Source organism: Danio rerio, chromosome 7, assembly GCF_052040795.2.
Source record: "Danio rerio strain M-AB ecotype USA chromosome 7, GRCz13ab, whole genome shotgun sequence".
Lineage (NCBI taxonomy): Eukaryota > Metazoa > Chordata > Actinopteri > Cypriniformes > Danionidae > Danio > Danio rerio.
In genome coordinates, this window is record NC_141027.1 from 11,189,604 (window position 1) to 11,207,500 (window position 17,897).

Consider the following 17,897-nt stretch of genomic DNA (forward strand, 5'->3'; position numbering starts at 1 on the left):
AATCCCTATATAGTTTTTTTATTATTATTTTATTGTATTACGTTTATTTTGTTTTGATTTTGTTTAGATTTGTTTAGATCAGTTTTGTTCTGGCTTTTGTCTTGTCTTGTTCTTATCTTGTCCTGTCCTGACCCTGTCCTGGTTTTGTTTTGTTCTAGTTTTGTCTTGTCTTGTCTTGTCTTGTCTTGTCTTTGTCTTTGTCTTTGTATTTGTCTTGTGTTTTTATGTCCTAACCTGCCTTGTCCTTGTCCTTGTCTTGTCCTATCCTGCCCTGTCCTTGCCTTGCCTTTTCCTGTCCCCATCCTGGATTTGATTAGTTTTGTTCTGGTTTTGTCTTGTCCTGCCCTGTCCTGTTCTTGTCTATTATATTATATTATATTATATTATATTATATTATATTATATTATATTATATTATATTATATTATATTATATTATATTATATTATATTATATTATATTATATTATATTATATTATTATAAATCATGGCATTGCATAATTGCATCATGTCAGTCTAGAATTTAAAAGCCATTTTTAATTCAAATTATAAATGATGCATAACCAAATCTGATCATTTGTTGTTGTTGTATTGGAAAAGGTCTGACGACAGTGAGGTCGAACACAGCTATTTTGGCCGAAAGTATGTTGGCGTCGGAACCGGAGGAACCTTAGAGATTCACGGAGACAAGAAGCTGTCATGGACTTTCCTGAACAAAACCCTGCAACCGGGGCAGGGAAACGAGAACAACTACCATTTCGAGAGGAGCTGGGGAAACAGAGGCATCATCGTTCACATTATCAACCCCAACACCGGAGACGTGCTTCACACCGACAGGTCAGTGGGACACCATTACAAAACGTTCGGCTTTATTTCAAATCATTGACTATGTTCACATGAACATCAGTAATCTAATCTCAATGTTTGAAACTACTTGAGGTAGAGTAAATAATGGGTATTTATATTTTTGTTAACTATTCTTTTAAGGCACAGATGTCAAATCCAGTTCTTTGAGGGCCGCAGCTCTGCACAGTTTAGTTCCAACTCTCCTTCAACACACTTACCTGTAGGTTTCAAACAAGTATGAAGGACTCAATTAGTTTGATCAGGTGTGTTTAATTAGGGTTAAAGCTAAACTGTGCAGAGCTGCGGCCCTCCAGAAACTGGATTTGACACTTGTGCTTTAAGCTGACCTGTTCATTTAACTACTGAGTTATATTAATCAACTACATGTACTTACTATATGGTTAATCTGAGTTAGGTTTAGTGATAGTGACATGCAATTATGTATAATTAATTCTAATTACTATATAGTAAATTTGTAACACTTAATAAGCTCATTAGCTCAGTTCATTGTTTCTTAAGCATATGCATATTGGACAAATATAACCATTTTTAGCTGTAAAAAAAATATAATTATTCAGTAAAATATTCTGACCAAAATCACATAATTACTTGTACTTAATAAATATTTGAAAAACAAAAAATATATATACACTCACCTGATACTGGTACACCTTACTAATACTTGGTTGGACCCCTTTTGCCTTCAGAACTGCCTTAATCCTTCATGGCTTAGGTTCAATAAGGTAATGGAAATATTCCTCAGAGTGCTCTATTGGATTGTGGTCTGGTGACTGTGAAGTCCAATTGAGTATTGTGAACTCAATGTCATGTTCAAGAAACCAGTCTGAGATGATTCAGGCTTTATGACATGGTGCGTTATCCTAGAGAATTGTATCCTGTCTTAGATGACAGGAGTGGCACACGGTGTGGTCTTCTGCTGCTGTAGCCCATCCGCCTCAAGGTTGGAGGTGTTTTGTGATCTGATTAGATCTGATTAGAAATTTACGTTAACAAGCAGTTGGACAGGTGTACCTAATAAAGTGGCCAGTGAGTGTATATTAAACTACATCTTAAATGCTCAGTTAAAATTCATATTTTAAAAGCTGCATTCTTAAAACAATTAAAATGATAGTAATAAAATTGATTTTTGAATTAATTTGCAGTATTTAAGACAAGTCTATTATACATATCTGTAATTAAATGACCTCAAATTTAAAGGTAATCTCATACTTGCCTTTTTTATCAGTGGATATGGAATGTAATTAAAGTAACTAGTAACTAATTACACCCAATGCCTGTTTCTAATGAATTCATTTTGATGGATTAGAGGTTGGTACTTCAGTACATCGTGCAAAACCAACTAACTGATGTTTTCAATGTGCGGCTGTAATTAAAACAGTAATTACAAATCGACTGTCAAAACAAACTGCGCTTCCAAGTTGGCATCATTGCAGGCGATTGATTTGCGACTATTTTTTCCCCTCACAGAAAAAGAGTTTCTGTTATTGAATCGCAGACTTCAAAACAATCATTCATACTCAGTGTGCTTACAGGCTTCTGTGACGGTTCTTGACTGGGCTGTGATTAATACCTCTGACCCACTTTTATGTGTGTGTGTAGATTTGACACATATAGGAGCAAGGACGAGAGCAGACGGCTGGCCCAGTACATAGACGAGGTTGAAACCGGGCAGATCTTGGCTATGGTGGTTAATGACGAAGGATCCAACAACCTGGAGGATCTGGCTAAAAAGGCTCTCTCTAAGCTGGGGAGCCGGCACTTCCATCGACTCGGTTTCCGGTAATCTGCCCCATTTCCAATGCCTCCTTGTTTATAAACGATATATATAGTTTGCTTCAGCATTTAGACGTGGATTCATTTCAGTGAAAATTCTGTGATTCTTGTTGCCCTGATTTACTAAACATGGCACGTTTAACATTTAGTCATTTACATGATTTTGTCCAAAGCAACTTGCAATTGAGGAGGCATTCAGAGATTCAACAAGAAGGGGCAACACACACAAGAAGTGCTAATTATACAAATATAATGAATGTGCTCAGGGAACAATCTATTCTATTCTATTATTCTATTTTTAATAATTTTTATAGAGAGAAGAGTGTTTTTACAGATCAGGCGCATTTTGTTTTAGAGATATGGAGTGACTGTAGGAAAGTGTCTGGAGCAACTGTGCAAAACTACCCATTTGCTGCTGTCTATCTGCAATACACTTACCGGCCACTTTATTAGGTACACCTTACTAGTACCGGGTTGGACCCCCTTTTGCATTCAGAGCTGGCCTAATCATTCATGGAATAAATTCAACAAGCTACTGGAAATATTTCTCAGAGATTTTGCTCCATGTTGACATGATAGCATCCCGAAGTTGCTGCAGATTTGTCGGCTGCACACATCTATAATGCGAATCTCCCGTTCCACCACATGTCACGTTCGGGTAAAGGGAAGGATGAGAACTCATGTGCAGAAACTTAATGGGCTTATTAAAAATAAAAAAATAAAGCAAAAAGGCAACCAAAGCAATGCAGAGGGGGGAAACATTAACTCAACAAGCAAACTTGACTGGACAGGCTGGCAGGGATCAGGGCTGGAAGACAAGACAGGATGACGAATTGGCACAGGAATGCAGACATGAGGAGAATATAAGCTGAAATAATTAACACACAAACAGGTGAACTGAATATACTAATAATAAGTTAACAGTGAGGGTGAGACTAGACAACAGACAGGAGAGCACATGACACAAAGAAACAACATAAGCCATGTGCTCACATAAAATGAGACTAGAACATGCAGCCATTGAGAGAACTCATTAACCAAGTGTTCACAAGAGACACTAAAGCTGCGGTCACACAAGAGTTGCGAAATTCTGTTGTATGGTGCTGCGAGAATGGGCGGGATTAAACAAGATGATTAGACATTTTAAAAAAGCAAGCGATTGGTCCATGTTTTAAATTCTTGTTCAGAGAGGTCATGTTTTAATCTTCGATTGGTCTTAGACAATCATGTGATGCGATTTCCCAGGTTAGAGTTCACTAATCTTAAACTTTCCAACGCAGCAAACTGCGCATGAGCTTGTGTTTCCGGTCGTGTGCGTATGAATGGAAGTCTATGGAAAGAAAAGTGCAGTGTGACCGCAGCTTAAAGCATGCGACGCTTGTAAACATGTACCATGTGCTAAACACAACACCAACAGAAGACACGAGAACACGATAAATGACAACACTCATTGTGCACTCACACATGCAATGTGCGTGTTTCATTGTAACGCCAGCCGAAACCAAAAGCAACTAGACTGATACGCTGAGAATGAAACACCACGCTGCAAACAGAACAAACACAAACACCGGGACAAGAGCAGGCATCCCAGACGCGGCCGAGATGCGCTCATACAAACGACACACAATGACAGAAAATGAGTGCTCAACCCGAAAAAAACTCGAGCCAAACACAACATACAAGACATGATAGGACTAGTGTCTGGACTCTGCCAACAAAACAAGAACTAACAAGACCAGATTGGCAGAATCCTGACACACCATTCCAAAGGTGCTCTATTGGATTGAGATCTGTTGACCGTGGAGGCCATTTGAATACTCAACTCATTGTCATGGTCAAGAAACCAGTCTGAGATAATTCACGCTTTATGACATGGCGTGTTATCCTGCTGGAAGTAGCCATCAGAAGATGTTAAACAACAATATTCAGGTGTGGCAGTGACACGATGCTCAATAGATGCTAATGAGCCCAAAGTGTGCCAAGAAAGTCGCAGCAGAAATGGAGAATCATCAAACTAGGCAACACTTTTCCAATCCTCTATCGTACAGATTTGGTGATCCCATCCGCTTCAAAGTTGGACGTGTTGTGTGTTCAGAGATGCTCTTCTGCATGCCTTGGTTGTAACGAGTGGTTATTTGAGTTACTGCTGCCTTTCTATCAGCTCAAACAAATCTGACCATCCTATGAGCTCTGCCATCAACAAGGCATTTGTCACTGGATATTTTCTCTTCTTCATACCATTCTCTGTAAACCCTAGAGATGGTTGTGCGTGAAAATTCCAGTAGATCAGCAGTTTCTGAAATACTCAGACCAGCCCGTCTGGCACCAACAACCATGCCACGCTCAAAGTCCCTTAAATCACCTCTCTTTTTCATATCCTGATGCTCTGTTTGAACTGCAGCAGTTTGTCTTGACCATGTCTTCATTCCTAAATGCATGTAGTTACTGCCATGTGATTGGTCGATTAGAAATTTGCGTTAACGAGCAATGGGCAAATTATTTGCGTTAACTATATGTGTACCTAATAAATGTATATATATATATATATATGTCAAAATGTCAAAATTAACACGTTAACGCATGCGATTAATTTTAAATAATTAACACGTTAAAAAATTTACGCAATTAACGCAGTTGCAGGTTTTTTTTTAACTTCATGTTGTGGTAGACGTGTGTTCAACATGCAAGAAATGTGGATAAGACCAAGGAAGCACCTTTTGAAGGCAAGTTCCAGTATAAAACAATTAGTCACATCACCAGGCTCTCCAAAGTTTCATGCAATTTCGGGTGTTTCATTTTTAACTTTTGACTTCTGTTGTAAGTTGATACCGCATGGCGAACAGAAAGAAAATCCTCCGCATTTCGTGACTCGGTGTTCCTTTAAGGTAATAAAATCACTGCTTAGGCTACATGGTAGACTTTTAATAAGAGTATAATCTTAATCATATTAAAATCAGAGTATTGGTGTCTGATGTAAATGTACTCAGAAAGTCTCTGGTGAAGTCACGAGCTGTCAAAGACAGGGCATTACTCTGCCTCTCAGCATGAGCCCTCCAAGTTTAGCGCGTTTCCTCATTAAACACAACGAAGGTGTATGCTTCGCTTTGTTGTGTCAGAATCCTTGTGAAATACAGTGATACTTTAGGATGCTTAGTTTAAGCAAATTTGATGAACGCAATCATGCGTGTTGAATCTAAAGGGAGTTGCTCCAGCGCGTTGTGTGTGTGTCTGTGTGTGTGTCTGTGTCAGACCCGTTGAGGGGTGTCAGGGGTGGAGTGAGCGACGTATCTGAGTAGGGGCGTGTGCGCGTGAGACGTATCTGAAGGACGGTGGGAGTGAGTTTCGCACAACATACCTGAAGAGCTAGGAGGGATGCGGTGGAGAGGGGTGTGCAATGTATTTAACGACCGGTTTGCGAGAGATTATCATTCATTTGCGGGCATCCGGGAGTCTCTGTGCATTTGCTGGATACTTCTAGTCTTAGCAACTGGATGAATGCAAAGGAGGATTAAGCAAAATTGTTTCTACTCTATAACTAATGTTCTCAACTCGCAGCAATAAAACTTTACAATGAGTGCAACAGTTTGTATTCTACAGTTTATTATTATAATTTTTAATTTTCCATATCTGAAATTCCTGTATTTTGGCATTTTTTTGCAGTCCACTTAGAAACCAACATGGAAATCAATGTTTTCTTTATTAGCATTGATTGTTTTGAAATTCAAATGGCATTAACATGCCTGTGTTTTAATTTCTGCAATAAATATGGCTGTCAAGCCAGGATCTTGATGGTTTATTGTGGGTATGTTGTTTACATGAAGAAATCAAGTTAAACAAAATTTTATTAAACAATTATATTTAGAATTTAAATAGTTTTTGTCTTGCATTTACATTAATTTTACATTTAAATAGGCAAAATTACAAGTTTCAGTATTTTAAATGCGATTAATTGCGATTAATATTTTTAAAAAGGTGCGATTAATTAGTTATTTTTTAATCGATTGACAGCACTAATATATATATATATATATATATATATATATATATATATATATATATATATATTTACTGTATATAGATAGATAGATAGATAGATAGATAGATAGATAGATAGATAGATAGATAGATAGATAGATAGATAGATAGATAGATAGATAGATAGATAGATAGATAGATAGATAGATAGATAGATAGATAGATAGATAGATTTATTTAATTGTTTTTCAGTACACAAAGTTCATAAAGTTTAATTTATTTGTAATTAATTAATTAATAATTCATTTTATTTTGTTATTTTTTTATTCATTCATTCATTCATTTTTAAGTTATTTTGAAATTAAAGGTTTTAAGAACTGAATTATTGCCTGGATATTATATCACTATGGACTATAAATGTATGTAAATGCAGGAAACCTCATTTATATTTATTCATTTATATTTTCATTAAATTAACCCAAAGTTACACCCTTGAAGTTCATTATTTTGCAATGCGTACTATTTAAATCTGACTTTTGTTTTATACCTCCTTTCATTATTACTATGAAAGCTTTTATATTCCAGGTTGTGTGGCACTTTGAAATGCATTTTATGTATGAAAGTAGGCAAGGTGCTATAGCAGTGAAATGTATTATTACTATGACTATTTTCCTACACCCTAGAGGTACATTTTATGCGTTTCCATCAAGCGCTCCGTGAAAGTTTTCTCTAGTTCATAAGCACCATTAGAGTTGTGTGCAGGCGGGCAGAACTGCAGGAACAGGGTCTGCCACTGATTTAGATGCTATTTTAAGAGACATATTTCAGCAGTCTCAGACCAGCAGCGGTGCACAGAGGAAAAATATGAATACAGTCATGCTGATTGACACACACATACACATATAAACTCAACAGGACCAGACTGGCCTAAATATTGTCCAATTTTCAACTAAAACCATATTTCCTCCTTGTATTAATATTCAATCCCAGTGGTCTGATCACTAGTGGCCAGCTAAAGCCTTACTTACAGTATATGGGACTTTTTTGGATGAATTCAGACTGGAGGAACATTCCTGTGTTAATTAATGAGGTAGTGTGTCTGTGTTTTACATGTGGACAGTACACAAGACCACATGTTCATGCTATATAAAAGTCTATTTCAGTAATATAGCTTAAAGGCTGCCGTTGAACACAATTTAAGAAATTTAATTAATTGTATTTTGAGATTAAGTAGATTTAAGCACTTTGAATTGTAACGTTAGATCACCTGAACCCATGTTGACGAAACCAGGACCCCCATCCCCTCAACCCCCACACTCACCAACAAAGCATGACATCCTCAAAACATTATGGAATTCTGAGTGTGCCTCACAGAGGTGAGTGGGTTTAACAAACCACCTGTATATAACGCAATGTTTCATCTCTGACACTTTAGCCGACACTTGCACCAGTTTGGGTCGCACAATCACCTCACAGCAAGAAGGTTGTTAGTCGAGCCCCAGCTTTGTCAGTTGAAGTTTTTTTGAGTGGAGTTTGCATGTTCTCAACGTTTCCGCATGGGTTTCCTCCGGATGCTCCGGTTTCCCCCACAAGTCCAAAAGCATACAGGTACAGGTGAATTGGGTAAGCTAAATCATCCATAGTGTCTGTGTGTGAATGTGTATGGGTGTTTCCCAGTGATGGGTTGCAGCTGGAAGAGCATCCATTGCATAAAACATATGCTAGATGAGTTGGCGCTTCATTCCGCTGTGGCGACCCCAGATTAATAAAGGGACTAAACCGAAAAGAAAATGAATGAATTAACAAGACTCAAAAATATATAACTGCACAACAGATTTATATAAGAGTAGTAGTAGTAATATTAATAATGATGTCTTATAATGTTGCTTGAATTAAATGATTCCTATTCTCAGTGAATTTAGATGCCACCAATATGATTGTCTAAAAGAAAAAAACAGCAAAATATTTTTCAAAATGTTTTTTTTTTATATCATCAGAAGTCAGAAATCAGATACACATCCTGAAAATCTACCAGATCATAAAGTACTTTGTTAAAAGAAGCTGACTCAACTTAAAATTGTAATTAAACTTGCTGCGCAGCTTTTTTCTTTACTCAACTTTTATTATTATTATTGTTATTATTATTATTATTACTATTATTATTATTGTTATTGTTATTATAGTTGCAAAATACTAATAATAAAATAATAATAATGATAATAAAAATAATGGGTGGCACGGTGGCTCAGTGGTTAGCATTGTCACCTCACAGCAAGAACGTCGCTGGTTCGAGTCCCGGTTGGGCCAGTTGGCATTTCTGTGTGGAGTTTGCGGGCCCTATCATACACCCGGTGCAGTGTGGCGCAAGGCGTGGCGCAATAGTCTTTTGGTAGTTTAAGCTTGGCGCAAGAGTCGTTTTGAGGCGTTGCGCTACGCTGTTTAAATAGCAAATGCATTAGCGCTCATTTTTTAGCCATAGGTCTAAAAAGGAAGGTGTTCTGAGGTGGACCGCTGGCGCGTTGCTATTTTGAGAATCTATAATAGATTTTTCATTAGACCAAAGCTAATCTGGTCTAAACTCCGGCGCAGAGTTGCGCCTCGCTTACACACTGCTTAATACGCACAAGAGAGCAATAGGCAAATATCTTACATATGAAAAAATGTAAATATTAAGGATATATATAGGATATAATAAGAATAGATATAGGATATAAATATAAAGGATTAAAATATTACAAAACATATTATTTTCTAGCCTACATAAATATGAAAAATCACTGCTTTTATGTCTTCTTCATCTCGGGAGGCTTTTTCAGTTCATTCATAACAATTTGCTTTTGTATAATGTTATTATTATTAGCAGTATTATTTAATATATCCATATTTATATTTGTTTTATTAAAAACAAGCTTAGATTTGTCCACCTGTCAGGTTTTAGACCATATGGGGCACAGCATGTGTTTTAGGATATAACTCAGGTTTTTGAGCACATTTTGTTATTATTATTCATTTATTCGTTTGCTAGAAATTAGAACTAAATTTAGAAATAGTTTTGAAACAGATATTTGCGCTTAACAAACAAAAGTATTTATTTATAGACCAATTGATGTCTGTGCGTAAAGGTTTCCCTATCCAAGAGCGAAAGTGAAAGTAGATCCATTATCTCTCATTCTCACGCAGTAGATGCTCTGTTTAACTGTTTTCTGTTAAAAAAAAACTGTTAACTGTTTGCTAGTGAAATGCTTATTTTTTCCACTTAGACTTACTTTGCGTCCTGTAAATAGCGAATGCGCTCTTGGTGCGACGCAGCTGGCTCTTAAAGGAAATGGGAGATGAGACTGTAATTGGTTTATTCTTAAAACACACCTATAACTCATTAAGAAAATAAACTCAACCCTTTTAGACCATGCGCCGAAGCGCAAGGCAAATTTACCGTCCTTAAATTAGCAAAAACAAGTCCTGACACGCCCTGAAAGCATTTGCGCCCTGCGTTTTGCGCTTTGCGCATGGACCGTCAAAACAGAGCCCTGCATGTTCTGTTGTCCGTGTTGGCGTGGGGTTCCTCCAGGTGCTCCGGCTTCCCCCACAGTCCAAAGACATGTACTATAAATGAATTGAATGAGCTAAATTGGCTGTAGTGTATGAGTGTGTGTGTGAATGTGAGAGTGTATGGGTGTTTACCAATACTAGGCTGCATGAGTAAAACATATGCTAGAATAGTTGCCTGTTCATTCCGCTGTGGTGACCCCTAATAATTAGGGACTATGCCAAAAGGAAAATGAATGAAAGCTCATATTTTTGATAAATAAAATTACAATTATACTTGAATGAATTAAAAGATGCACATTCTGCTTTTTTTCTGTTTCTTTTTTTTTACAACGTGTGATCAATCAACTGACTGATTCTAATCGCATACTAATTAGGAAGGATAATAACAAAAATCAGGATCCAGCACGTGATTGGCTGGTTCAGGTGTGTTTGATTATAGTTTGGAAGTGAATTCTGCTGGACCATCCAGACTTTGGGAAGCCTTTTCAGTTTATGGAAAACAAATTGCCTGAATTTATGAAGCCATTAGCAAAAAATGACCAGGGCTGCGTTTCCCGATAACGATTGATCTTAGCACTTAAGAGCGTTTTCTACGAGTCATTTTGCGAACGTTCGTTATTGTTTCACGTGCGTTTCCCAAAAATGCACTTAACACAATTGCACGTAGCCCAGCTTTAAGTGCAACTTAGGAGTCGCTATCCGTTTGTTAAGTGCTGAAATGTGACGCTATAGAATGGCTCGTTATTGTTGCACATGTTATAGCAATCCATATAATTCTTCTTCTACTTGTGTGAATGTATATTCAACTCGAATAACATAAAAAAAAAATATTTTTGAGCCAGTTTAAAAACATAAATTAACTGGAAATGTCGTACTGTAAAAACACTGTCTTGCTCCAATCTCGCATAAAACTAATTCTAACAGTCCTTGCCGGAAATGACATCAGCATCATTTTCGATATTTATATGAAACCTTAATTAAGTAGAATTATTTATCAATTTCTTTATCAAAAATTGCTTATCTCACATCAAAATAAATAAATAAGTAAATAAATAAATAAATAAATAAATAAATAAGCTCTTACATTTATTTTTGAAAAGTTTAGCCTAATTATTAATTATTATTATTTGTATATTGAATTGTGTAATGTGTAGAAAATATAAATGAATAGAGATATACGTACAAATAAAATGAATAATGACTTTGAAGAGAAGTAAATTGTAGGTGCAATTTGCCGGTTGTCCAGCAGGTGCCCTCAATACTCTGTCTCCTTACGATGCACTTAAGGCTTTACGATTACTCCAGAGCACTCGTAGATCCACGAAGATTTTCAAGTGCTACTTAAGTTACGATGCTTTTGGGAAACAGACCGTAATATTAAGATCAGTCGTACGATCATTTCTACGAACTTCTTAGGCTTACGATGCTTTTGGGAAACGCAGCCCAGGACGAATTCTAGAACATTGCGAATGGGCAGATCATTACGAATTAGGGAATGAAAAACGAGGGAGATCTCTTTAACTTCGTATTCTTTCTGAATATCAACAATTGCCTCATTTCATTTTCTTTCTCCTATATTATTTCAGGAGAAACTAAGCTGAAGTTTTAATGCCTGTTTAAATGAAATGGCAGCCTGTGAGCAGTCATTTCTCTCTGGGATGGTTAGGAAATGCTGTGGCTTGTGCAAATGAAATAGTTGTTTACATGAGTGAAGCTTGGCGGTGAGAATATTATCGGCATAGCTGTGACTGATAACAACTTTTGGAGTAATTAAAATGTTTAATGAAACACCAGGCTGCAAAAAAAATACAGAATCCGTGCTCTACATGTGAAACTCATTCACTCTTAAACGCTACAATCGCTCGCATTTAAATAATCCCACATAATGACTGGTGTTTCCCATACGCTAATCCAACCACATCAGGAAAAAGCAGATCCGCTCTGGCGACTTTTAATGCTGGGGCTGGTTTACTTTTGGTTTGGCGGAATGGTCATAACACTTCCATTTAGGTATTTATGAATGATGTATGAACATTACGGCTTTTATAAGTATATAAATATGTTTTTTTTATGTTAAGATGTTAAAAAAATGCACTCATTGTGGCGATGTGGATTTTGAAGGTCCTTTGAATATTCTGATTCAAATGTATTGCATTTATCGTTTAATGTGACGTTTAATATGTTTAATATGATGTAAAATGTTTTTGTTTGTTACTTGGATTTGGTTTGATTGGATTTTTTCAAATTTAAGAATTAAAATATTGTCATTCCGAGCATTGTATTTGCGAAAACCAAATGTAAAAGTGCCATGTTTTGAGGCATGCTTACATTCATTTTATTATTCCTTTATTTAGACATCATAATACAATACAGCGCAATTTTTTAAAACATATTTTACAACAGGTTATAGGATTATAACGTTTCCACAGACAGCAAGATCTACAACAGAAAATAAACTGTTTTAAATGTACATACCGCCTACATCATAGACCGTAAAAGATATGGACGTAGTATCCGTGACATCACCCATACGTTTCTGAAGAGTGCAAATGAAGCTACAGCTGGACATGGCCAACCGTCGCAATTTTGTTTGTGCGTCATCGCAATGACCGGGGGTAACCAAAAGAGGGCAAAGAGGCAGAGCTTGAGCAGAGCTACAGATGCCTGCTAGCATTCCTCTTAAATAAAACAAATACCAACCCAGGCTCATTCTGAAATTGTAGTCCCATGGACGTTTCTGGAGACCACGAAATACCTCCCAGGAGGTATCTATTTTTGTTGTTTTTGTTTTCGCGAATGCACGAGAAGCTGATTTGTGCACTTTCTCGTATCTCACATGTCTCCCGCAAGTGTCTTTCACACCTTGCTGTTCTCACCTAAACCCACCAGAGGCCGCTATCGAACGACCGTCTGCCTGACTGACTGAATGGTTGACTGGGCGACCGGCCAATAGACTGACCCACCCTCCTCCTTCCCTAAACCCAACCAACAACTTTAAAAGCCGTCCAGAACAAGAAAAACCCTTGTCTGATTTTTTCGAATTTTACCACATTCTCACCCTCTTATGAACTTTGTTATGTTCACTTTGATTTTTGGATTCTGTTTTTGTCCTACCTGATTTCTGTAGCCGCTTTTCCCCGGAGTCGAACCCGGTCGTCGTGGTCAGCTCCTCTCTGCGTCTCAAGTCCGTCAACGTACTTGACGAGCTAACTGGAGATACTGGTTGCGGCAGGAAAGCCCTCCACGCAGAGGTGAGCGGTTAGCCGGTAAGCGCAAAAAGAAACGGCATCATACCGCCTGCAGTGTTTGCCTGGAAATTTAAATTCAGCCATACGTACCTCTGGCTACATAATTCGCGATCTCCAGAAACGTCCATGGTATTACGTTGTCAGAATGAGCCTTGACAAATACATTTATAAAGATGATATAAGAATTTAATTTCATTTACCGGGGAAATGGAGGCCACGTGAATGGTTTGTGAGCACAATAAAGTGCACACAGCATGCCATGTCATCTGATAATTGTAAGAAATAATTCCAAAAGGCTAACTGTGTAAAGCCACATGAAACAAAACAAAAATATGATGAATATGCCGAGTTCAGCAGCTAATCAGCTTATAAGTCTTATAACATCGACACTTTTCATAGTATGGTTTCTTTATATAAACCAATGCATTTGAAATGTTCCTAGCTTTCAATCGATACCAAACATGAAGTATTTCACAAACATTCTGTAGATTTCATTTGTCGCTGAGGGCTATTACTCAAGAACTATCTATAACAGTTTTGTTAAACACATGGAACATGTACACACAAAAACCTACAGAAACATAAAGCAAACATACATTACTCAAATAAACACAGTTTTACTGTATGTCCATTAAACTTTGGAAGCGTTTCTGATCGCTTCTGTGTCTGCCTGAGAATGTGTATTCCTTGCAGACGCCAAAGGACAAGCGAACCAAAAGGTACTTCTCAAAAACCGGTTTGGTGGGTTTTTGATTGTAGAGCCTCTTATTGTTTTAGGGTGTAAAGTTAATTAACACGCAACTGTGATGTTGACTGGCTAGGTATCCTGTGGATTTGCCTTTTGCTGGGTGCCTGTGGATTGCTTTGAAAATGAAATCAATCTCAGACTCGTAGGCACCAACCAATCTTTTAAGGATAACATGGTCTGTGGCTTGTTCGGTTCTGGAACGATCCGTTGACTCACTACACTGATATTGTCATGACGGTCAGTGACCACCGGAGGGCGCTGTAGTTCACAGACTCTGAGAATTGACTACAGCGCCCAAAAGACTACAAGTTCATACATACCACGTGCATTACACCCGGTCCACGTACATTGATTGGCTCACAGCTGTTCCTGTTTCCTGTTAATTTCCTGGACTATTTATACAACCATTTCACCTCCGTTTGTCTATCTTGTCTCCGTATTCCTGTAAGTTTAGAGTTTCTGATACCTGAATTGGGTAAGCTAAATTTCCGTAGTGTATGTGTGTGTATAAGTGTATATGGATGTTTCCTAGTGATGGGTTGAAGCTGAAAGGGCATCCGCTGTGTAAAACATATGGTGGATAAGTTGGCGGTTCATTCCGCTGTGGTGACCCCAGATTAATAAAGGGACTAAGCCAAAAAGAAAATGGATGAATGAATATAACATATTAAAGATAATACATATCTGTAGGAAAATATAGTTTCATACATTCAACCTAAATATGTTTTACATTTTGAATAAGAGTTTGCCTTTGTTTTTTAAATTTCTAAACATGGTTCATTTTATTATATTTTTATTTACATTGTGCTGGCCAAATTCTCTCCATCGACCCTTAGAGTCATGGCCTTCCAATCATTCCCATCCACCGAATTGGCTGTATCACTATCTCTCCTCTCCACCAATAGCTGGTGTGTGGTGAGCACACTGGCGCCGTTGTATTGTGGCTGCAGTCACATCATCCTAATGGATGCTGCACACTGGTGGTGGTGTGGAGAGACCACCTCTTGTGATCGTGAAGCGCTTTGGGTGTATGGCCATTCCTGATAATTGTGCTACGTAAAATACACATTACTTACTTGTATTTAAGTTATGTAACAGACAGGTTTTTGTTAAATTCCTTTGTTTTTTTTTTATTATACAGTAAGTGTAATTTTAAGTTGTTGTTATTTTCTTTCTTTTTTGCCATAAATTTAGACTGAATGTGTCCAACACACACACACACACACACACACACGCACGCACACACACACACACACACACACACACACACACACACACACACACACACACACACACACACACACACATATATATATATATAGGGATAAAACATATTGAATTGAATTCTAATATTAAACAAACCCTCAGCAAAGTTGCTTCTGAACGGCTAAAGACAAACAAAATGAACACTTTGGAGTGGCCTAGTCAAAGTCCTGACCTAAATCCAATTGAGTTGCTGTTGCAGAATCTTAAAAAACATTGAAATGAACAGTTATTAGATTTAGGGGGCTAACACTTTTGCACACTGAGTTATGCAGTTTTGGATTCCCTTAATAATAAAACCTTAATTTCAAAAATGCATCATGTATTTACTTGCGTTTTTGTTGACTTTATTTTTTATTTTTTTTGGATGATCTGGAACATTTTCTTTTTAATGAGAGCAATCGATTTAATATTTTATTCCCGTTTGAATCTGGAAACTGGAAATTCGTCATAATTACGTGCTTGTTCCTGTAGATGTGAAAATGATGGCGAATGTGAAAATGGCCAGTTACACAATGGCAGGTTTATTTGCTACTAAGTGGCTTCTTGCAAAGTGTTTTTCAGAAATTCGGAGGCACTTACAGCAGAAACTTTCAATAGCAGTGATTAGTTGAATGTGCTGAACGGCAGACGCTCAGTGAATGGAGAAATCCATAGCAACAGCAGAGCGCAGGTTAAGTATGCTCAGTTTGCATACTTGCATCAAGTTTTCTGGACTTAGACCTCATTATTAAAGCACCGGTCACTTTAGACCTTGGACACACATCACGTCTATAAAAGGTTCGATGTGTTTCATTACAGTATATGATGCTCTGCAGTGCCTTTTTAAAACATAATTCATATAATCTAAAATTATTGAACATATGTGATCTGCCTCACTTTATTGCAGTGGTGTATAATGTAGATTTATAGTTTGCATTCTTTTAAAGGGGGCCTTTTATGTGACTTTTTACAAGATTTAAAATAAGTATCTGATGTCTTCAGAGTGTGTGTGTGTGTGAAGTTTCAGCTCAAAATATCACACAAATAATTTTTTATAACTCTTTGAATCTGACCGTTTTAGGTTTTGATCTTAATTGCGTTGTTTTAGTGACTGCCACTTTAAATTCAAATCAGATTGTGCTCTTTTTTTTAAAAGAGGGCGGAGCTACAAATGCCTATGTGTTAGCGTAGTGGCAGATTCAAAAACAGAACTAACGTGCTATATAATTGTCACAGTCAAATAATGTTCGGAGAGGATCCAAGTGCAAGTAAAATTTGTTCATTTGACACAGTCAAAATGACTAGGAATGAGTGTGGTGCTAGGACAAGGAGAAAACAGGGCAGGGATCAGACAGGCGAACAGGGTCCAGTGGTCTCTCCTCACGATCCTGAGCACAGACAAACACACACATGAGCACACGCAATGAACTGACAAAGAAACTTAGAAAACGTCGCCCAGATAAAGGCACGGTAATGAGCCTAAGCTGGCGAGCGAATCAAACCAGCTGAGTGCCGTCATAGCACGTGACCATAACAAATACACGTGGACAACTAAAACAAAACAAACCCACGTGACCAAGCAGACACTCCGGAAAAGCGCACAAACCTGCAACCGTGACAATAATGAGAGAGTCATTTTGTTCCAGTGTATTTATACCCCTTCATTTAGTTCATTCATTGTCTTGTCTCGTGATGTCTCATTCTTTGTGATGTCTCTGTTGTTTGTTGTTTTTACCCCATGTCTTTCCTGTGTTTTTCTTTGTAAGTGATTGTAAATAAATCTACGTATTTGACAATCTTGCGATCCTGTGCCTTCCTCAAGTGAACCCAGACATTACACAAAAGTACAATTATTGAGCACATTTTAAATGTGCTTAAAAGGGTGCTTTCACGCCTAGAGTTTTGTTTCAGAACCTGTCTCGTTTGCCCAGTTACCGCGGTTCGTTTGGCATATGTGAATCCAGCAATTGAGCTCAGATCCGCGCCCAAACAATCGGTCCGAGATCGCCTGAATAAGGTAGTCTCGGCTCGATTGAAACGAACTCTGGAGCGGATCGATTGTAGTGAGAAAGCGATACTATCCGAGCCCGGCTATATCACAGTGTATTATGGATATGTAATAGGGCGGGAGGTCCAGACAAGTCTCCGGTAAGTTCTGGGAGTCTCCGGCAAATTTACAGAGACTCCCGGATCCTGGAAACAATGCCTCCCGGTCCTTAAATACGTCGCGCACCCTTCTCACCCCTCCCCAACGCATCCCTCCTAGCTCTTCAGACTCGTCGCACGCACCCTGTCAAACACCACTAAACCGTGACAGCTGAGCGAGACTCTGCAAAAATCGTGAAACTCTAAACAATGTGAGGAGAGTTTACTCACACATGACCTGTTTTAGCTCTTTTGGTCCATTTAGAAACTTTCCCGTGTGAAAGTGAACCGCACCAAGAAAAAAGAGCAACAATGTAACTATTTTAGGGTGCTTTCACACCTGCCTTAT

At 37.8% G+C, this 17,897-nt stretch overlaps 1 protein-coding gene across 1 annotated transcript in view; it reads left to right on the forward strand.

The window, feature by feature from the left end:
* cemip (cell migration inducing hyaluronidase 1) overlaps positions 1–17,897 on the forward strand; it is a 369,326-nt gene that overhangs the window by 192,283 nt on the left and 159,146 nt on the right. Inside the window, exons 5-6 of the mRNA XM_087260160.1 lie at positions 599–835; positions 2,465–2,644. Coding sequence (XP_087116286.1) covers positions 599–835; positions 2,465–2,644 — 417 coding nt within the window. The remainder of the gene's footprint in view (positions 1–598; positions 836–2,464; positions 2,645–17,897) is intronic.